Below are 19,668 nucleotides of genomic sequence, written 5' to 3' on the forward strand. Positions count from 1 at the left end.
CAAAACATCAGCCAGGAAGCATAGGAACTGAGAAGTGGTCTGTGGTCACCACCTGCAGAACCACTCCTTTATTGGGGGTGTCTTGCTAATTGCCTATCATTTCAACCGGTTGTCTATTCCATTTGCACAACAGCATGTGAAATGTATTGTCAATCAGTGTTGCTTCCTAAGTGGACAGTTTGATTTCACAGAAGTGTGATTGACTTGGAGTTGCATTGTGTTGTTTAAGTGTTCCCTTTATTTTTTTGAGCAGTGTATATATATATATATATATTTTATTATGGAGGATTCTGCTGTTTCAGGCAGCTGAAATTAATCTCCCAAATAATCACTTGTTGAGGTACACACAAGTCCACATGCGTGGTCTTTCTCCGGAGCAAGGATGCATATTGTACACGTGTGTAAGGAAACATAATTTACAGGACTTCCTGTGTAAGCAAACACCTATAGTACAGAGGGATGTTCCTGGTCAGGAAACAGAAAAAAAAAGACATCCTCCACAAACATTTTAATACATGTCATTTATTTTTGTCTAATGACATCCTCCTTTCCAGTCTTGGTATGTTTCAACTGCTTAATGAATTAGTTTGTGTGTGTATATACACTGTGTACAAAACATTAGGAACACCTGCTCTATCCATGACAGACTCAATCCAGATGAAAGCTATGATTTCTTATTGGATTTCAATCAATCACATGTATCTATGAAGCCCTTTTTACATCAGCCGATGTCACAAAGTGCTACACAGAAACACAGCCTAAAACCCCAAACAGCAAGCAATGCAGTGTATGTGTAGCACTGTTCCACACTCCTCCTTCACATAAACATACTTCTTTCCTTTGGCGTGCATTTATTCATTTCAGGATATGGTGGACCAGCAGCACCTGTAGTTCTAGCTTAAAGGACATCCTTCAGTGTCCAGTGTCCGCCACATCCTCGGGCTTTCTGCCAGCCAGTTCCTTTTGGCAAGCATAATTTGTACTCCTGTCACAACCAGTGTCCTAAAGCAGTCACTACCAATACACCAGCAGTCACAACCAATACACTAGCTGTCTGTTGCCTTTTGTACACCAGAGGGATAGGACTTAAAGGTCCACTGTGTATCATCATGGTGTGATCATGATTGCAGGACCAGTGCAGCAGGGTTCATTTCATTCTTCAGACTCTTCTCCAGCAGCACCAGGCTCTGCACGGCCAGGTTCCTGCAGTCTGCATCAGGGTCCACTTCAGCTACGTCTGTCAACAGCACAACAGGTTGGACCATGAGTATCATTATTACCGTAAACAGGTAGAAATTAACCATTAGGAACAATGAGGCTGTTCAAGCAATAAAACAAGCATGTCTTTTTTTAATGCAAGGCTTTTTAAAAATGTAACACAGTTGATTCACATTGAAAACCCAAACGTTTATGATTCTGTAACATTTTTAACATTCATGTGTCTTCTGGACTATTGGTAATGTCCTTGGGAGAATTTAAATTCCCATTGATGAGTGAATGGCGTCACAGACAGGCTGCGCAGGACAGGATATCCTGGATTCCCTCCATTTCCCAGCAATGCTCATCCCAGCTGTGTGTGTGTGTTATCTCAGATTGACACACACTGAGCAGCTGCATGAACATCTGGACTGTGCTCTTTTTAACCACATTCTTCTGGTCATCCCTAAAATACACATAAACCAAGGTCAGCCCTGAATGATGTCATCAAGGGTGTGTAAAACTTACAGCGCTAATGTGACATGCTAGAGACCCAATGGTAGTCTTAGGGTCAGAAATACCCTGAAAACAATCTGCCATTTTCAGTTCATCAACAAAATCATTATATTTGAGAAGTGGGACTGCAGTGTCGCGACAGCAAAGGAGTCGTACTACTTTGAACTGATGTGCGGTGAGCTTTTTAGCACCAGTGACAGCTTAAGCATCACCCAAGTGGGTGCTGCCCATTAGTAGGAGTGCGCCTACAAAGTCCAGTGTGGATGCAGAGAAGCTGAGAAGGACTGAGGATGAAAGCAAGTTGACACGACTCGGGCTGGTACACGAAGTTACTTGTCCCAGACCATTATACCAAATCAAATTGTTTGTCACATTAGCTGAATACAACAGGTGTAGACCTTACAGTGTAATGCTTACTTACAAGCCCTTAACCAACAATGCAGTTAAGAAAAAAAGTGGAGTAAAAACTAGATGAGTAAAAAATGAAAATAACATAAATAAAGAGCAGCAGTAAAATAACAGTAGCGAGGCAATATACATGGGGTACCGGAACAGAGTCAACGTGCAGGGGCACAGGTTAGTCGAAGTAATATGTACATGTAAACTCAGCAAAAAAAGAAATGTCCCTTATTCAGGACCCTGTCTTTCAAAGATAATTCGTAAAAATCCAAATAACATCACAGATCTTCATTGTAAAGGGTTTAAACAGTTTCCCATGCTTGTTCAATGAACCATAAACAATTAATGAACAAGCACCTGTGGAACGGTCGTTAAGACACTAACTGCTTACAGACGGTGGACAATTAAGGTCACAGTTATGAAAACTTAGGACACTAAAGAGACCTTTCTACTGACTCTGAAAAACACCAAAAGAAAGATGCCCAGGGTCCCTGCTCATCTGAACGTGCCTTAGGCATGCTGCAAGGAGGCATGAGGACTGCAGATGTGGCCAGGACAATAAATTGCAATGTCCGTACAGTGAGATGCCTAAGACAGCGCTACAGGGAGACAGGACGGACAGCTGATCATCCTCGCAGTTGCAGACCACGTGTAACAACACCTGCACAGGATCGGTACATCCGAACGTCACACCTGCGGGACAGGTACTGGATGGCAACAACAACTGCCCGAGTTACACCAGGAATGCACAATCCCTCCATCAGTGCTCAGACTGTCCGCAATAGGCTGAGAGAGCCTTAACTGAGGGCTTATAGGCCTGTTGTAAGGCAGGTCCTCACCAGACATCACCAGCAACAACATCATTGCCTATGGGCAAAAACCCACCGTCGCTGGACTAGACAGGACTGGCAAAAAGTGCTCTTTACTGATGAGATGCAGTTTTGTCTCACCAGGGGTGATGGTCGGATTCACGTTTACCGTCGAAGGAATGAGCGTTACACAGAGGCCTGTACAGAGAGGCCTCTGGAGCGGGATCGATTTGGAGGTGGAGGGTCCGTCATGGTCTGGGGCGGTGTGTCACAGCATCATCAGACTTTACCTTGTTGTCATTGCAGGCAATCTCAACGCTGTGCGTTACAGGGAAGAAGACCTCCTCCCTCATGTGGTACCCTTCCTGCAGGCTCATCCTGACATGACCCTCCAGCATGACAATGCCACCAGCCATACTGCTCGTTCTGTGTGTGATTTCCTGCAAGACAGGAATGTCAGTGTTCTGCCATGGCCAGCGAAGAGCCCGGATCTCAATCCCATTGAGCACCTCTGGGACCTGTTTGATCGGAGGGTGAGGGCTAGTGCCATTCAACCCAGAAATGTCCGGGATCTTGCAGGTGCCTTGGTGGAAGAGTGGGGTACCATCTCACAGCAAGAACTGGCAAATAGAAGGAGATGCACTGCAGTACTTAATGCAGCTGGTGGCCACATAAGATACTAACGGTTTCTTTTGATTTTGACCCCCCCTTTGTTCAGGGACACATTATTCAATTTCTGTTAGTCACATATCTGTGGAACTTGTTCAGTTTATGTTTCAGTTGTTGAATCTTATGTTCATACAAATATTTACACGTTAAGTTTGCTGAAAATAAACGCAGTTGACAGTGAGAGGACGTTTCTTTTTTTCTGAGTTTAGGTAGTTAAAGTGACTAGGTATAGATAACAAACATAGTAGCAGCAGTGTAAAGGGGGGGGGGGGGGGGGGGGAGACAATGCAAATAGTCTGGGTAGTCATTTGATTAGGTATTCAGGAGTCTTATGGCTTGGGGTAGAAGCTGTTAAGGAGCCTTTGGACCGAGACTTGGCACTCCTGTACCGCTTGCCATGCAGTAGCAGAGAGAACAGTCTATGACTAGGGTGGCTGGAGTCTGACAATTTTTAGGGCCTTCCTCTGACACTGCCTGGTGTAGAGGTCCTGGATGGCAGGAAGCTTGGCCCCAGTAATGTACTGGGCCGTTCGCAATACGGTCGGAGGCCGAGCAGTTGCCATACCAGGCAGTGATGCAACAAGTCAAAATGCTCTCGATGGTGCAGCTGTAGAGATTTTTGCGGATCTGAGGACCCATGCCAAATCTTTTCAGTCTCCTGAGGGGGAAAATGTGTTGTAGTGCTCTCTTCATGATTGTCTTGGTGTGTTTGGACCATTATAGTTTTTTGGTGATGTGGACACCAAGGAACTTGAAGCTCTCAACCTGCTCCACTACAGCCCCAACGATGAGAATGGGTCCTCCTTTTCCTGTAGTCCACAATCATCACCTTTGTCTTGATCACGTAGAGGGAGAGGTTGCTATCCTGGCACCACACGGCCAGGTCTCTGACATCCTCCCTATAGGCTGTCTCATCTTTGTCGGTGATCAGGCCTATCAATGTTGTGTCATCGGCAAACTTAATGATGGTGTAGGAGTTGTACCTGGCCGTGTAGTCATGAGTGAACAGGGAGTACAAGAGGGAACTGAGCACGCACTCCTGAGGTGCCCCTGTGTTGAGGATCAGCGTGTCGGATGTGTTGTTACCTACCCTTTCCACCTGGGGGCAGCCCATCAGGAAGTCCAATATACAGTTGCAGAGGGAGGTGTTTAGTCCCAGGGTCCTTTTGTCCAGGAAAGGGCAGTGTGGAGTACAATAGAGATTGCATCATCTGTGGATCTGTTGGGGTGTTATGCAAATTGGAGTGAGTCTAGGGTTTCTGGGATAATGGTGTTGATGTGAGCCATGACCAGCCTTTCAAAGCACTTCATTGCGAAAGACGTGAGTGCTACGGGTCGGCAGTCATTTAGGCAGGTTACCTTAGTGTTCTTGGGCACAGGCACTATGGTAGTCTGCTTGAAACATGTTGGTATTACAGATTCAGTCAGGGTCAGGTTGAAAATGTCAGTGTAGACACCTACCAGTTCGTCAGCGCATGCTCGGAGTACACGTCCTGGTAATCCGCCTGGCCCTCTGGCCTAGAGGAAGTTTACCTGTTTAAAGGTCTTACTCACATCGGCTACAGAGAGCGTGATCACACAGTCTTCCGGAACAGCTGATTCTCTCATGCATGCTTCAGTGTTGATTGCCTCGAAGCGAGCATAGAAGTAATTTAGCTCGTCTGGAAGGCTCGTGTCACTGGGCAGCTCGCAGCTGTGCTTCTCTTTGTAGTCTGTAATAGTTTGCAAACCCTGCCACATCCGATGAGCATCGGAGCCGGTGTAGTACGATTCAATCTTAGTCCTGTATTGACGAGTTGCCTGTTTGATGGTTCGTCGGAGGGCATAGCGTAATTTCTTGTAAGATTCCGGGTGATTTTTTTAAAATTTTACCTTTATTTAACTAGGCAAGTCAGTTAAGAACAAATTCTTATTTTCAATGACGGCCTATGAACAGTGGGTTAACTACCTTGTTCAGGGGCAGAACAGATTTTTACCTTGCCAGCTCGGGATTCGATCTTGCAACCTTTCGATTACTAGTCCAAAGCTCTGTCCCGCTCCTTGAAAGAGACAGCTCTACTCTTAGCTCAGTGCAGATGTTGCCTGTAATCCATGGCTTCTGATTTGGGTATGTACTGTCGTGGCCAAAAGTTTTGAGAATGACACAAATATTAATTTTCACAGTCTGCTGCCTCAGTTTGTATGATGGCAATTTGCATATACTCCAGAATGTTATGAAGAATGATCAGATGAATTGCAAGTCCCTCTTTGCCATGTAAATCCTTCGCGTCCGACTCGTTATAGAAAAATTCTTCCAGTACGAGATGAGTAATCGATGTCCTGATATCTAGAAGCTCTTTTCGGTCATAAGAGACAACGGCAGTAACATTATGTACAAAATAACTTACAAATAATGCAAAAACACACACACAATAGAACAATTGGTTAGGAGACCTTAAAACGGCAGCCATCTCCTTCGGCGCTATTATCCAGCGGCCAAGTGATTTTCCAAAGTTGTTTATGTTCCGTGTACTGCAAATCAGCTTTAGCTGCCAAGTACGGCCTACATGTAATCATAATAAACTACTACTAATGTCAATAAACTGTACTTCCTGAATTGACTGGGTGAGACAACTCTGTCAAGTATGTTGAGATACAGTAGTCTGGTCTCTACTCTTGTATATAGTAACAGAAGTGATACTTTATTGCTCTGCCCTGTATTCTCACCTGCCAGCCATGCTCTGGTCTCAAACAGCTGATCACTGAGCTCCACCAGCAAACTCTGACTGGGCATGCTCAGAAAGACGGAGCAGACAGCAAATAGGACTCCTCGCCGCACCATCCTATGTTGGAAATACAGAGGTTGGGTAAGCCATAGACCAGTTGGACAAAAGACCTTCCTTCCTACCCACACTCAAACAGTTTCCTATTTATGACGTGTGTATAGACTCACTGGTCAACGTGGTAGCGTACGGCCCAGACAAAGTCCAACAGAGCTCTGCCCATCTGAGTGGCCACCTGCAAAACACCAGACAACCCATTCAATCACACAGTCAAGACACAGCAATGGGGATATTTTCTGAGGTGACATTATGATATGCAGTAGCGAATAATGGACATGTTTTAGACACCTCACTCAGTCAAATACTAGCCTAGTCAAAGCAAGGAGGACATTTTATGAGGTGACACCAGAAGAAATCAAGTTGTAGCCTACCGGAGCATTGACTGATAGGTGCATAAGGAGTCCCAGCGTGTGGATCAGTCTCCCCAGGACCAGGTGGTCACTGCCCAGCAGGTCAAAGGTCACCTGAGGCCTAGGAGTCAAGGTCAAGGAGAACTCAAATACAATTGTGTAGCACAAGAGGTGTAACACAAATAAACTGTGCTTCAAATGAAGAATACTGTATCTCACACACACACACACACTCTCACATTGTCTCACACTCACTTGCTAGGGACCCATACACATACATTCCAACACATTACCTGTCATAGTTTCTGAGCAGAGGGAAGAAGAAGTGGCCAGCAACAGGGGCATAACGGTTTGGGGTGGGCTTGGCTGGGGGGTGAGTGACGCCCTGAAATGAGGGCAGAACAAAACCCATCTTAACATTGATCAGGAATCAGATGTAGCTACTGTATGGTTATAGTCTTAATTCCAGTATTATTTAAAAGGCAAAGAAATAACTTTATTGAAGATGTTGTGCAGCCTACCTTACTGAGCCGTTTGGTCTTACTCTGAATCCGCCTCTCCACCACTTGTCGCCAGTGTATGGGGTCATCGCCGGGGTAAAGGGGTGTATCTATGGTAACCCGCTGAATGGCCTTGGACGGACCTCCTTTGTCAGTGATTGGTTGAGAGAGCTCCTGCGCAGACATAATGAGGACCTGACATAGGGGAGACACAACAGTTAATAAATAGTTATGAAGCCTTTATAAAGGCATTCTACATTCACAAAAGACACTAGGGAGGAACCGTGTTCTCTTCACCTCTAAAATATCCAGCCGTTGTCGTATACTGTAGTTCATGGAGTAGAACTCCGTGGTCAGATACTCAGTCACCTGTGAATGAAAGGGATGAGAATTAAAAAGGACATGGTGTATTTAGCAGTGAATATTGATAATACACACTGACTGTACAAAACATTAGGAACACGTTCCTGATATTGAGCTGCACCCCCCTTTCCCTCAGAACAGCCTCAAATTATAGGTGCATGGACTCTACAAGGCGTCGAAAACGTTCCACAGGGATGCTGGACTCCAATGCTTCCCACAGTTGTGTCCAGTTGGCTGGATGTCATTTGGGTGGTGGACCATTCTTGATACAAACGGGAAACTGTTGCGTGTGAAAAACCCTACAGCGTTGCAGTTCTTGACACAAACCGGTGCGCCTGGCACCTACTACCATACCCCATTCAAAGCCACTTAAATAGTTTGTCTTACCCATTCACCCTCTGAATGGCACACACAATCCATGTCTCAATTGTCTCAAGGCTTAAAAATCCTTCTTTAACCAGTCTCCTCCCCTTCATCTACACTGATTGAAGTGGATTTAACAAGTGACATCAATAAGGGATTATAGCTTTGCCTGGATTCATCTGGTCAGTCGATGTCATTGAAAGAGCAGGTGTTCCTAATGTTTTGTACACTCAGTGTATGAAACTAAACCATAATATAAAAAGGTAGATGGTTAAGATTAAGGTGAAATATCTTACGGGGACAGAGTCGGTGACAGTGAGGGCCACCATAGCAGCCTGCCTGAGACTCAGGAAGCCCACAGTGTTGTACCTGTCCTCCATGTGCAGCAGCACCTTGCTCAGCTCAACACTGACCTGAGGAGCGACAAACATTAAGGGAACGACTATAACAAGGGAACTATATGCTTATCATTTGAATGTAGTAAACAGTGTGTGACCTCTCACCTCTCGGGCTGTAGAAGTGTTCTTCCTCACCAAGCCCTCAATGGCTCTCAGACTGAGATCCACCCTCACTGGGTCCTCAGATGAGAGGACGGCTGGGGAGAGATGGATGGAAGGATGAATGGACCAATCATTTAACAAGTTAGTAAAATAAAGAGAGCATTAGTAATCTTAAATGGGAAAGGGGGATACCTAGTCAGTTGCACAACTGAATGCATTCAAAAGACACTTGCACATATGAGCAATCTTTTTTTACAGGTACATGGTAACAGTTGAATAAAATGAGAAACAAGAAGAAACATAAAAAGCTTTAATTCATATTCACATTTACAAAATTTACAGCATTTCATCATTAAGACCTTCAGGAAAATATGTCTGGAGGTTGAAAATCCCAAAACATTCTCTTTTGCTCAGAGTACTATTTCTATCCTAACTTCCTCTACGCCACAAAATCTTTAAAAAAAAGGTAGAAATGTCATGTTTCGGGTCATTAAAATGTTCTGCGATTGGATAATCCCTGTCATTTCTCCTGATTTATCGTTTATGTTCACAAATTCTGTTTGAGAGGACGGGTTTTACCTACATAACACAGCCCACATGGACATTTAATCATGTAGATAACATGGGTGGTGGAGCACGTAATAATGTAATTTATTTGGAACCGTTTTCCTGTCAGTCGGTGGCAGAAATATTCACACTTCATCATATTGTTGCACTGTGCGCAATCTCTGCATTTATAGCTACCATTCGGCAAGAGGCCGTAAAAGAGCCTGGCTGATTTTCTTTTGTGGCTGGCACCCAGTGAATTCTTTGAGTTACAGCTGAATGAGTCAACCGACTGTCGGACCTGGCACAGCTCCTGGTATATGTCCGTTACGTTTATGGGGAGGTCAAGACCAATGTATCGCGTAAATTGCAACATCTCCTATATACAATAAGTGGTGGATTCTTAAATTTCGCTGGCAAAGCTAGGTCCGATGATAAAACATGCCAGTGTTTCTCGACAGCATCTGCCACTTTTCGCAAGTTCAAAGTATATGTGGTGGTGAACACGACAGAGTGTTCTTTAGCTCTAGTGGGTATTTTTGTAGCAGTTCATCTCACATTGTGTGTAGCCTCTTCTTAGAAACATATTGCGCATCTCCGCTGCTTTTTCTAGATAGTCTTCTGTGGAGTGGCAGTCTGAAGAAATGGCTTCTTGGAAGTTTGAATGCATTCAAACGACATGTGTCTTCCCAATTTAACCCAACTCCTCTGAATCAGAGAGGTGCGGAGGGCTGCCTTAATCGATGTCCACGTCATCGGCGGCCAGGAGCAGTTGTTGTTGGGGATTAACTGCATTGCTCAATGGCAGAACAGCAGATTTTTCCACCCTGTCGGCTCAAGGATTCGAACCAGCAACCTTTCGGTTACTGACACAACGCTCTTAACCACTAGGCTACCCCCCCTATTGTCACATGACAATAGTAATGGAAACATTGTGATTTTAGAGACACAAAGTAACAACAGCCTCTATGATGAAAGGGATCAGAGTCAATCTGTTACTGGGGCTCTTACCATCATCATTATTTACATCATTCAAATTCACCAAATCACTTTGTTTATAAGCCCACTAGGCTTCTCATTTGTTGTCATTAAAATGTCCTGAATAACAGAAAGGAAATACCTTGGGTGTTCCGTGCAATAGCCTAGGCCAGGTATTCCCAAACTGGAGTAGCAAAGCCGACGGGTGTACGCCAAATAAAAACGCGATTCACATTAAAAAAAATCCCCTCCAAAAAATTCACATTTTCAAACAGTTTATTTCTAATACATTTGGGTGAGTTTTTTCCCCCTCGCCTGAGTAGCCATAGAGACACATACCAGCTCTACCAGCAGTACTACACATTCACCTGTCAACGACAAGTTGTTCTGCTTCCACGAGCACATCCAATGCTAGCATCAGTAATTCTACATTGGTTGTTAGCCCAGCTAGCATGGACACTGACAGTTGTGAATCTGATGCAGCCGAAGAGCTACTACCCCCTTACCCGGGAAAGCGCCGAACAGACATCGAAGGGGCACAAATATTTATTTGAATTTAACTAGGCGAGTCAGTTAAGAACAAATTCATATTTACAATGTTCAGGGGCAGAATGACAGATTTTTACCTTGTCAGCTTGGGGATTCAATCCAGCAACCTCTCGGTTACTGGCCCAACGCTCTAACCACTAGGCTACCGGCTGCCCCAATATGATGAGAACTACATTGATTTGGGGTTCACTTATATTGGGAGTAGTGCCTTTCCTCAGCCAGAGTGTGTTATGTGCAAAAGTACTATCTCATAACTCGATTAAACCTTCACTCTTGCGCAGAAACAAAACATGACAATTTGAAAAAGCCAAGGGAGTTTGAGTGAGAATAAAGACGACTTTAGAGTAGTAAGATGTGTAACAGCAACAGATAACATTAATAAGAAGGGGCTAGATGAGTCTTATATGGTGAGCTACCGGGTGGCAAAGACAAGCAAGCCCCATACTATTTTGGAGGGCCTAATTCTTCCTGCTGCCGCGGATATGGCTGGGACAATGCTGGGGGAAAAAAGACAAAAAAAACTATACAGACGATGACTTCATCAAACAACACTGTTTCACAACGCATCAGTGAAATGGCAGGAGATGTTTTGAAACAATTACTGCTTCGTATACAAGCCAGTGAATTCTATGAGTTACAGCTGAATGAGTCAACAGACTGGGCGGACCTGGCACAGCTCATGGTATATACCCGTTACGTTTATGGGGAGGTCAATTAGGAAGACATCCTCTTCTGCAAACCACTGGAAACCAGGACAACAGAAGAGGATATTTTTAAAGTACTGGACAGCTTTGTGACATCAAATAGACTTTGGTGGTCAACATGTGTTGGTATCTGTACTGATGGCGCAAAAGCCATGACAGGGAGACATAGTGGAGTGGTAATGCGCTTGCAAGCAGTTGCTCCCGACGCCACTTGGGTACCCTGCAGCATCCACTGAAAGGCTCTTGCTGTCAAAGGTATGCCTGACAGCTTGAAAGACGTTTTGGACACAACAGTGAAAATTGTTAGGTTTGTTAAAGCAAAGGCCCTGAACTCTTGTGTATTTTATGCACTATACAATGATATGGGCAAACCATGTAACACTTTTACAACATACAGAAGTGCGCTGGTTATCAAGGGGCAAAGTATTGACACAATTCTTTTAAATTGAGAGACGAGCTTTGTTTACTGACCATAATTTTCACTTGTCTGATGACGAGTTTCACACGACTGGCCTATCTGGGTGATGTTTTTTCCACGCCTGAATGATCTGAATCTAGGATTACAGGGACTCTCCACAACTATATTCAATGTGCAGGACAAAATTGAGGCTATGATTAAGAAGTTGGAGCTCTTCTTTGTCTGCATTAACAAGGAAAAGACACAGGTCTTTCCATCATTGAATATTTTTTGGTGTGCAAATGAACTCAAGCTTACGGACAATGTCAAATGTGATATAGAGAAGCACCTGAGTGAGCTGGGTGCGCAATTATGCAGGTACTTTCCCGAAACGGATAACAAACAACTGGATTCGTTCTCGCTTTCATTCCCTGCCTCCAGTCCACTTACCGATATCTGAACAAGAGAGCCTCATCGAAAGTGCAACAAGCGGTTCTGTGAAAATTGAATTTAAATCAGAAGCCTGCCAGATCTCTGGATTGGGCTGTGCACTGTTAAGACACAGATACCCTTTGCAACCACGTACCTATGTGAGAGTGGATTGTCAGCCCTCACTAGCATGAAAACTAAATAAAGGGACAGACTGTGTGTGGAAAATGATTTAAGACAGACTCTCTCTAATACAACCCAACATTAAAGAGTTATGTGCCTCATTTCAAGCACACCCTTCTCATTAACCTGTGGTGAATTTTCAATGAACAAATAAAGTTGTATATGTAAGATGGCTAAATAAAGAGCAAAATTATTGATTATTATTATATTATTATTTGTGCCCTGGTCCTATAAGAGCTATTTGTCACTTCCCACGAGCCGGGTTGTGACAAAAACTCACACTCATTCTTATGTTTAATAAATGTATTGAATAGTGTGTGTGTGTGTGTGGCAGGCTTACAATGATGGCAAAGAAACAACATTTCAGAGTGCGCTGACCATGGTGCTAGAGGGGGTACGCAGCTGGAGGTTGTATGTTTCGAGGGGTATAGGACTATTAAAAAAAAAAAGTTTGGGAACCACTGGCCTAGGCTATCCTACACAATTGCACACAGCAGCCTAGACTCCGTGTCTAATCCGACGCACAGAAACATGAAAACATTAACACGTTACATTGATGCTTTCTCTGTTAAATCTTGTAGACACGGCTGTAAATCCAGCAGACAGTAGCAGATAATCAACATAAATGAAGGGGTATTGGATTGGATCCAACTGACTTCACTGGCGCAATGAACAAGACATCAAAATATTCTGGACATTCTTACGAACACTGTTTTCCTGCCCAGGCTGTTTTTTCATTGCATGCTATAGGCTGTTTGTCACTTGACTGTCATTCAGAAAAACATTTCCTGGATCAGCTGATGATGGTCGACAATATCACTAGGCCTAACTAAACAATTGGATACCAAATGCGCACCCCACAAGTAGGTCTATTAGCCTACGCATAGCCTATTGAAGAATCGCGCAAGTTAGGTGATGGCCTATAATGGGTCTCCTATTCAGATGATAACGTTCACCCCTAGCCTACTGGTTAATCAGCTCACAGTCGTCTGGACACTCTCCTACATGCAGTGGAGTAATATTTCCCTCTTTTTCATATCTAAAAAATGCAACTCGTAGCCTATTGATAGACTTTACACAGGCTACTGGTACCGATCACTACAGCCTAATACTTATTACAAGGTTGAAATTGTATTTATTTATATGTGCACATTTTTATGAATTAATGCATGAGTAGGCTTATGGATTACATTTTTCAAGATATTCCCCCAAACTTGTTTTATTTATTTAGTCTAAAATGAAGGCAACGAATGCAGGGCATTTTTCTTAATTTTATACAATATTCTGCCCATATAAACAAACATAATTTTAGAGCATAAATTAACCTATATATGATAGCCTTCAGACAGGTTTAAACGAGTTAACCCACGGAGCCCTCAGCACAAACGCGTTGTTCCCCAGCCAGTTGCGCACACGCAAGCGAGGACGAAAGTCAAAGGAGTTCACTTCTGCTGCAGCTTTTGCTGTAAAATACAACGTGTTGCTTTGTCCATCTCCCACCCATGGAGAGACCTATATACTGTATCTTACCCTCCAGACAGTCTCGGAGGTAGCGAGGTGGGGCAGCTTGGCTCATCTCCTGGTCAGCTGACATGTCATAGGGGGTGAGCTCATCATCACTGGTTCAAACACACACAGGACAGGGACATAGAGCCTAATCAATACAACACTACTATACCATGCTTTCTTAACTGTCCATGGGAAGATTGTAGTGATTTGAAATAAATATAAAACTTCAGTCTCACAGACAAAAATTATGTTAATACATGTAGTGTATAACAAGAGGTATTACAGAGTGTTATGGGTTTGATTATGATAATACTATCTCTTACCTATCCAGCTCTGAGTCTGGGTCAGCTCCTGATTTCTGGGCCACGGAAGCAGCCTGGGATGGTACTGCCTGAGAGGGTACAGTCTGCCCTTTGACGTCTTGAGAAAGATCCAATCTGTCATCAAGCGGCTCTGTTTCTTCCTCAGACAGTGGAGTCATCAGTGAGAGCAGCTCCTTGGTCTCCTCATCATGCTCATACTGAGCGGGAGAAACACAACAAATGAACACACACCCTTTCCCGAGTCCTACACAGGACTCATAACAAGACAGACATAGCCTATCTCCTTTCTTTAATGTGCACTGATCTGAACAGTAAATAGGAGAAAGCATTATGGTATTTGTTTTCACCCGTTCAGTTCTTTCAGATCAGTATGAGCAGAGAAAAGAAAAATAGGGACAGTGAGCCACTTCAGACTATAGAGATGCACCCAAAGCCTTGGGAAGGGTGCCATACAATACAGTACTTCGAATTTGAGTTTGGCTCCATTGACGTCCATGCGGGAGCTGAGACACTCCCCCACCACCATGCCCATGCGCCTCACACGGACTACACTGCTGTCCAGGTGGCTCTGCATCCCTCCCAGCATGCACTGCAGCAGCTCTGACAGGGAGGAAGGAGAAAGGACAACAGGGTCGTGTTTGATTGGGCAGGAAAATGCCCAAAAGAACACCACCCAGAGACGGACAGGGCAGAAAGTAGTGTGAACACCTCTGACCGTGTTACATAATTCTGTGCCGTAGTGCTGGGAGTGTTACCTGAGCGTAGGTCCTGTAGCTCTGCATCACTCAGTAGTCCCACACACAGCAGCAGAGCCCGGCTCACATAGAGCTGCTGCTCCAGAGGGGTGTGTCTGACTGCACTGGGGTTAGCCCAGGCCTGGCACAGCGACCGCAGCACCTGGACACACGCACACACAGTCAATAACATGATCATAAATACCCATATATCATAACAACACAAGTCTTATACATTGTACACTCACCTGTATAAGTAGTGGCCTTCTCTCCCTGTCCTGAGCCAGGTAGCCCAGAAGAATGCTCAACACACGAGTCTGAGAGAAAGGAAGTTAAAGACTTCAGCTATAACAATTTCCAACAATGATAGATTGACTAGACTCACCATCAGTTCACCGTCTCACCTCATACTTGTATTGGAGCAGCAGCAGTTTATGGGTGATGACAAACTGGGCCTTTTTGTTCTTCAACACCAGGTTCCCCATGATCCTGGACAGAGCATCAGGTCTAGGGGAAAAATAACACTTACATTATGAGAGAGAGAGGGGTAAATGCGGTGCATTAAAAAGTCTATTTTTGACACCTTTTGATAACTTCTAGCTATCTCCCATCCCTCACCTGTTGACAGCCTGCACCATTCCAGTGAGCACACTCTCCAGCCAGCGCTCTGGGACATTCTCCAGCAGCTTCCAGCACACCCTTTGCCACACCATGTCTGAACGCGTGCAGAAGGAGAGGCGAGGGGCCAGCACCCCAAATACTAACCCTGCAGAGAGAAACACACAATTATGTAACATTTCTGATGATACAATGGGAAAGTGTTACAGTTGACAATCATCAATGCAGGAGGAACACATGCTGTTTGCAGCCTTGCTTACCACTGTGTCCCTGAACACAGGCCTTCCCCAGTGCCTGGGCCACAAAAGTCAGAGAGCAGTCTTTTCTATCTGGGGACAACAGTGTATTGACAGTGAGTTACACACATAAATAAAATACATTTCCAATAAGACAGTTAAAGTTAAAACAGCCATAAATAGGCCCTTAATCAATCTTCTGCATTATATAAAGTAGACATAAACTGATGGATGGGCATACACACCTCTCAGAGCCTGACAGGTTCTCTCTAGCACAGTGAGCATATCTCTGGCCAATAGGGGGTAGTACTGCTGGGGGAGGAAGATGGTCTTGTTGTGGTGGTGCAGCTGGTTGGCAGTCAGGTCAGGCAGAGCCACCAGGCGGCCCAGCAGGGTCTCTCTGAGCTGGGGAGAGTCGGAGAGACCCTTCCCCTGACAGCGGGTCCACAGTAGGACTGTCAGACGACCACTCTGAAGGAACCGCTCTAGGATGCTGACTAAACGGTCCAGACCTGCACTGGGGCTGCTGGAGATAGATGATCACACACATTCATGCACACCAAAACACACACACAAACAAGGAGAATCAATTAGAGAAATGTACAAGATGAGTATATCATTACCAAACAGGTCACCGGCAGCAAAGACACAGTTATTCACAATATCAAGTAGCCCATTATATTGACTGTCAATGCATTGTAATGCATCAATGTCAATTTATTTTCCTGTCTCGCTGTCGCATGGAATGTGCAAACAGCCCAGATGCTCTGTTTAAACATTAACAATCCTCACTTATGGTTTTGAAAACCTTTGGAAATGTAATATCATTGAGTAATATACTACCGTTCAAAAGTTTGGGGTCAATTAGAAATGTACTTGTCACTTAAAAATGTACACTTAGAAAAATCACATTTTTGGTCCATTAAAATAGATCAGAAATACAGTGTAGACATTGTTAATGTTGTAAAAGACTGTTGTAACTGGAAACGGCTGATAATTTATGGAATATCTACATAGGCATACAGAGACCCATTATCAGCAACCATCACACCTGTGTTCCAATGGCACATTGTGTTAGCTAATCCAAGTTGATCATTTTAAAAGGATAATTGATCATTAGAAAACCCTTTTGCAATTATGTTAGCTTTCCAGCATCTCTGAATGCCTTTGTGTAACGGAAGAAGAAAGACAGAAAAGGGTAACTGAAAAATACTGTCAGCTGCAACTGTTTAGAAGGTGTACAGTACGTATATATTTTATATTTGTAAAATTATTTCTAGATGATATTAAAGTTAACTTCCAAAGATTCCAAAACCGACTTGCACTATTAACGTTTAGACATATAGCGTTGGGATTGTTGTATACATTGGCCGCGCTGTGGTCCATGGTTCGAATGAGTATGGGTATGGCCCCATGGATTCTAAAAGACTAAGTATCCACTATTAACATCTTCAAACATTTTTCTCACCTCATTGAGCTGATACCATCCATCAGCACTAACAGAGTCTGGTCTGGAGGACCTCGGAGGAACAAACCATCCCACAATTCTGTGCACTGGGCAACGGTAAGAAGCTGGAGCCAATCAGCATTGATGTTACTGATGAGAAACTGTAGGGTCCGGGTGTAGTGGGCTCGACTGAACTCTGCTCGCTGAGCTGATGTAATTGTACTCTGAGGCCCATCGTCCAGGTAACTGGTTAGTGTGTGTAGAGTTTTGGTCACCTCTTCCTTCTCGTTGGAGGTAGTGAGAGTTCGGACGCATTGGCCCACTGAGAGTCGAACTTCAACATCTGGGGTTAGGGACTGCATCATTCTCCAACACCTGTTGGGGACAAGATGAGTTTATATGGTTCACGTGTTCTACCAATACTTTCAAATCACTGCTAGCTAGCTTCCTACCTAGGTAACGTTAACGTTACATAATAAATGCATACATCTGTCTGTTAACAGCATCATGAGATTTTATTTAGCTAGCTAACTACTGACAGCCCGATCCCTTATTTGCTATTATTGGTCCAATTAACTACAGACGTTCACACAGACGTCAATAGAAGAAGTCCTATGTTGGGATACTGATGAAAGACTATTAGGCACTCACCTGAATGTTTAGCTAACTAGCCAGTAGCCACCATTAGCCAGAATAACAGGTTGTATTCCCACACCTCTGGTCTACTCACGGGGTGATAAACGACACATTTGAAACGGTTTCACGCTGTGAATTAATCTAATTGAACAAATACTGCAGCCCAAAACAGACTAAGGTTCAAACTGCTTTAAAAACAACCTATATTTTTCTAGCTAGTCTTAGCTATTTTTTCACGATACAAAATAACAAAACGCCTGCTGCGCTAAATGAGTGCGCTAACAAAATATGTCCGTACTGAATAAAAGTACGCAATGTGTATCAAGAAAAGTTCCGTGAGAGGACTTTTGAGTTACATTCAACAGGGCAACATGTTTGTAACAAGTCAGACTTTTTATTGCGACTTTTCTTTTATTCTGAGTGAACCTGAATTGAAAACATGCATACACATACCAGTGTAAGTAAAATCAATATTCGACATCGAGGTAGGCGGCTACTTTCCACAATATAAAAATGAAATGATAATATTGTACTGGTCATATAAAACTCAATATTGTACTAAATATGTTTTATTGTACAAGCCTCTCCTAGCCCTATCAGACGAAGTGGTCAAACTAGCCAAGAGGAATATGACTGCTGTACAGCTGTGCTAGGAATGATCCGTCACTCCAGCATCTCTCCTCCTCAAAACTGTTGAATGATGCCAGAATATCCTCCATCTCCTCCTTCCAAAGCAGATCCATCCTCGGGTTCATTTCCATGAACCGTTGGGCTGTTAACCGCACACTACCCAAGCCTATCCCAACCACAGGGACCACTGGTATACCTGACACCATCATGGCTACCATCAGAGGACACACAGGCCCTATCTGTTCCAACACCCGCTTGTCATAGGTGGGGGTTTGTGGTACCTTTATCGGTGGTGGCAACCATGGAGCCCCCTGATACTGCATGGTATGGTAGTGATCTCCATGGGAGAGGGGATAATTGTAGACGTGTCCATACTGTTGCTCAGTATGAGAGGATGGTGTATAGCCAGTATAGCTAGGACTTTGCTGTTCCCAGGGGGCAGAGGCTGGTGGTGGGCTCTGATAGTACATGTCCATAGCCAGCAGGTGGGTATGATGGGTTGGAGATGAAGGGCTCCAGTATTGATAAGGTTGAGAGTGGAAAAAGGCAGGGACCTTGCTGGGGATGTTCTGGGGATGGACAAGGTCTCCATGGGACAGCGGAGTTGGGGATAGAGGGGGAAAGGCTTCCTCTGCATAGAATGGGCGACACAAGAGAGAGCTATGTCAAACTATTGTATTAGACAGTTGTTTTTCATCCAAAACATAGACATATAATATTAATTACCTGAAGATTATACTGGGCACATGTTTGAATGCCTGCACAATTTACAAAGAAACTTACCATTTGAGTTCTCCCTTGTCACATAGAGGGACATTCTTTTATTAATTTGGTAAAATAAAACACTGGATTTGCAGCAAAATTGTGAGAAAATTAATTATTGGTACAATCCTCCAATGAGCAGCAATCCAGGAAATATATTGGTCTATATCACAAAAACTTTTGGTCAAGACACTTCAAAGGATACTGCATTCTTCTCCATGGAAACCACATCCTTACCATGGTTACGAGATACCATTGTCTTTTTCATTATGTAGGTCTTCATTTTTTAAATTTGATTAAAACAACAACAATACAAAGACAATACAAATGGTCGATCCCATCAGTGGGTGCTCTGGTCAGTAGGTGCTCTCGTATGCCTTCATATATTCTGTATCTACAGTCATGGCCAAACGTTTTGAAAATGACACAAATATTAATTTCCACAAAGTTTGCTGCTTCAGTGTCTTTAGATATTTTTGTCAGATGTTACTATGGAATA

General features: G+C 43.8%; 1 protein-coding gene across 3 annotated transcripts; it reads right to left on the bottom strand.

The window, feature by feature from the left end:
* Positions 1 to 733: 733 nt before the first annotated feature.
* Positions 734 to 18,048, bottom strand: telo2 (TEL2, telomere maintenance 2, homolog (S. cerevisiae)). 3 transcript variants are annotated; one of them, XM_039010284.1, is made up of 20 exons: positions 17,793 to 18,048; positions 17,163 to 17,516; positions 15,940 to 16,217; positions 15,719 to 15,787; positions 15,459 to 15,606; positions 15,245 to 15,347; positions 15,089 to 15,157; positions 14,862 to 15,003; positions 14,570 to 14,706; positions 14,107 to 14,303; positions 13,805 to 13,893; positions 8,492 to 8,583; positions 8,285 to 8,401; positions 7,560 to 7,631; positions 7,284 to 7,457; positions 7,056 to 7,147; positions 6,784 to 6,883; positions 6,523 to 6,587; positions 6,297 to 6,412; positions 734 to 1,237 (listed from the first exon to the last, which is right to left on the bottom strand). In XM_039010284.1, the coding sequence occupies exons 2-20, from the start codon at positions 17,504 to 17,506 to the stop codon at positions 1,119 to 1,121; spliced, it is 2,523 nt and encodes an 840-aa protein (XP_038866212.1). In that variant the 5' UTR covers positions 17,507 to 17,516; positions 17,793 to 18,048; the 3' UTR covers positions 734 to 1,118. The 3 variants fall into 3 exon arrangements, with proteins under 3 accessions (XP_038866212.1, XP_038866211.1, XP_038866213.1); XM_039010283.1 differs by having other exon boundaries at positions 15,940 to 16,220; XM_039010285.1 differs by having other exon boundaries at positions 1,119 to 1,663; positions 15,940 to 16,220.
* Between the last annotated feature and the right edge of the window lie 1,620 nt (positions 18,049 to 19,668).

This window comes from Salvelinus namaycush, chromosome 16, assembly GCF_016432855.1.
Source record: "Salvelinus namaycush isolate Seneca chromosome 16, SaNama_1.0, whole genome shotgun sequence".
Taxonomy (NCBI): Eukaryota; Metazoa; Chordata; class Actinopteri; order Salmoniformes; family Salmonidae; genus Salvelinus; species Salvelinus namaycush.

Bases quoted from the DNA above. Each gene is read 5' to 3' on its own strand.
- telo2 (XM_039010283.1), bottom strand. From the start codon at position 17,506: ATGATGCAGTCCCTAACCCCAGATGTTGAAGTTCGACTCTCAGTGGGC. The intron at 16,221-17,162 runs GTGAGAAAAATG...ATCTATCTCCAG, and splicing joins GATGGTATCAGCTCAATGAG to CAGCCCCAGTGCAGGTCTGG. The intron at 13,894-14,106 runs GTAAGAGATAGT...TGTTTGAACCAG, and splicing joins CCAGACTCAGAGCTGGATAG to TGATGATGAGCTCACCCCCT.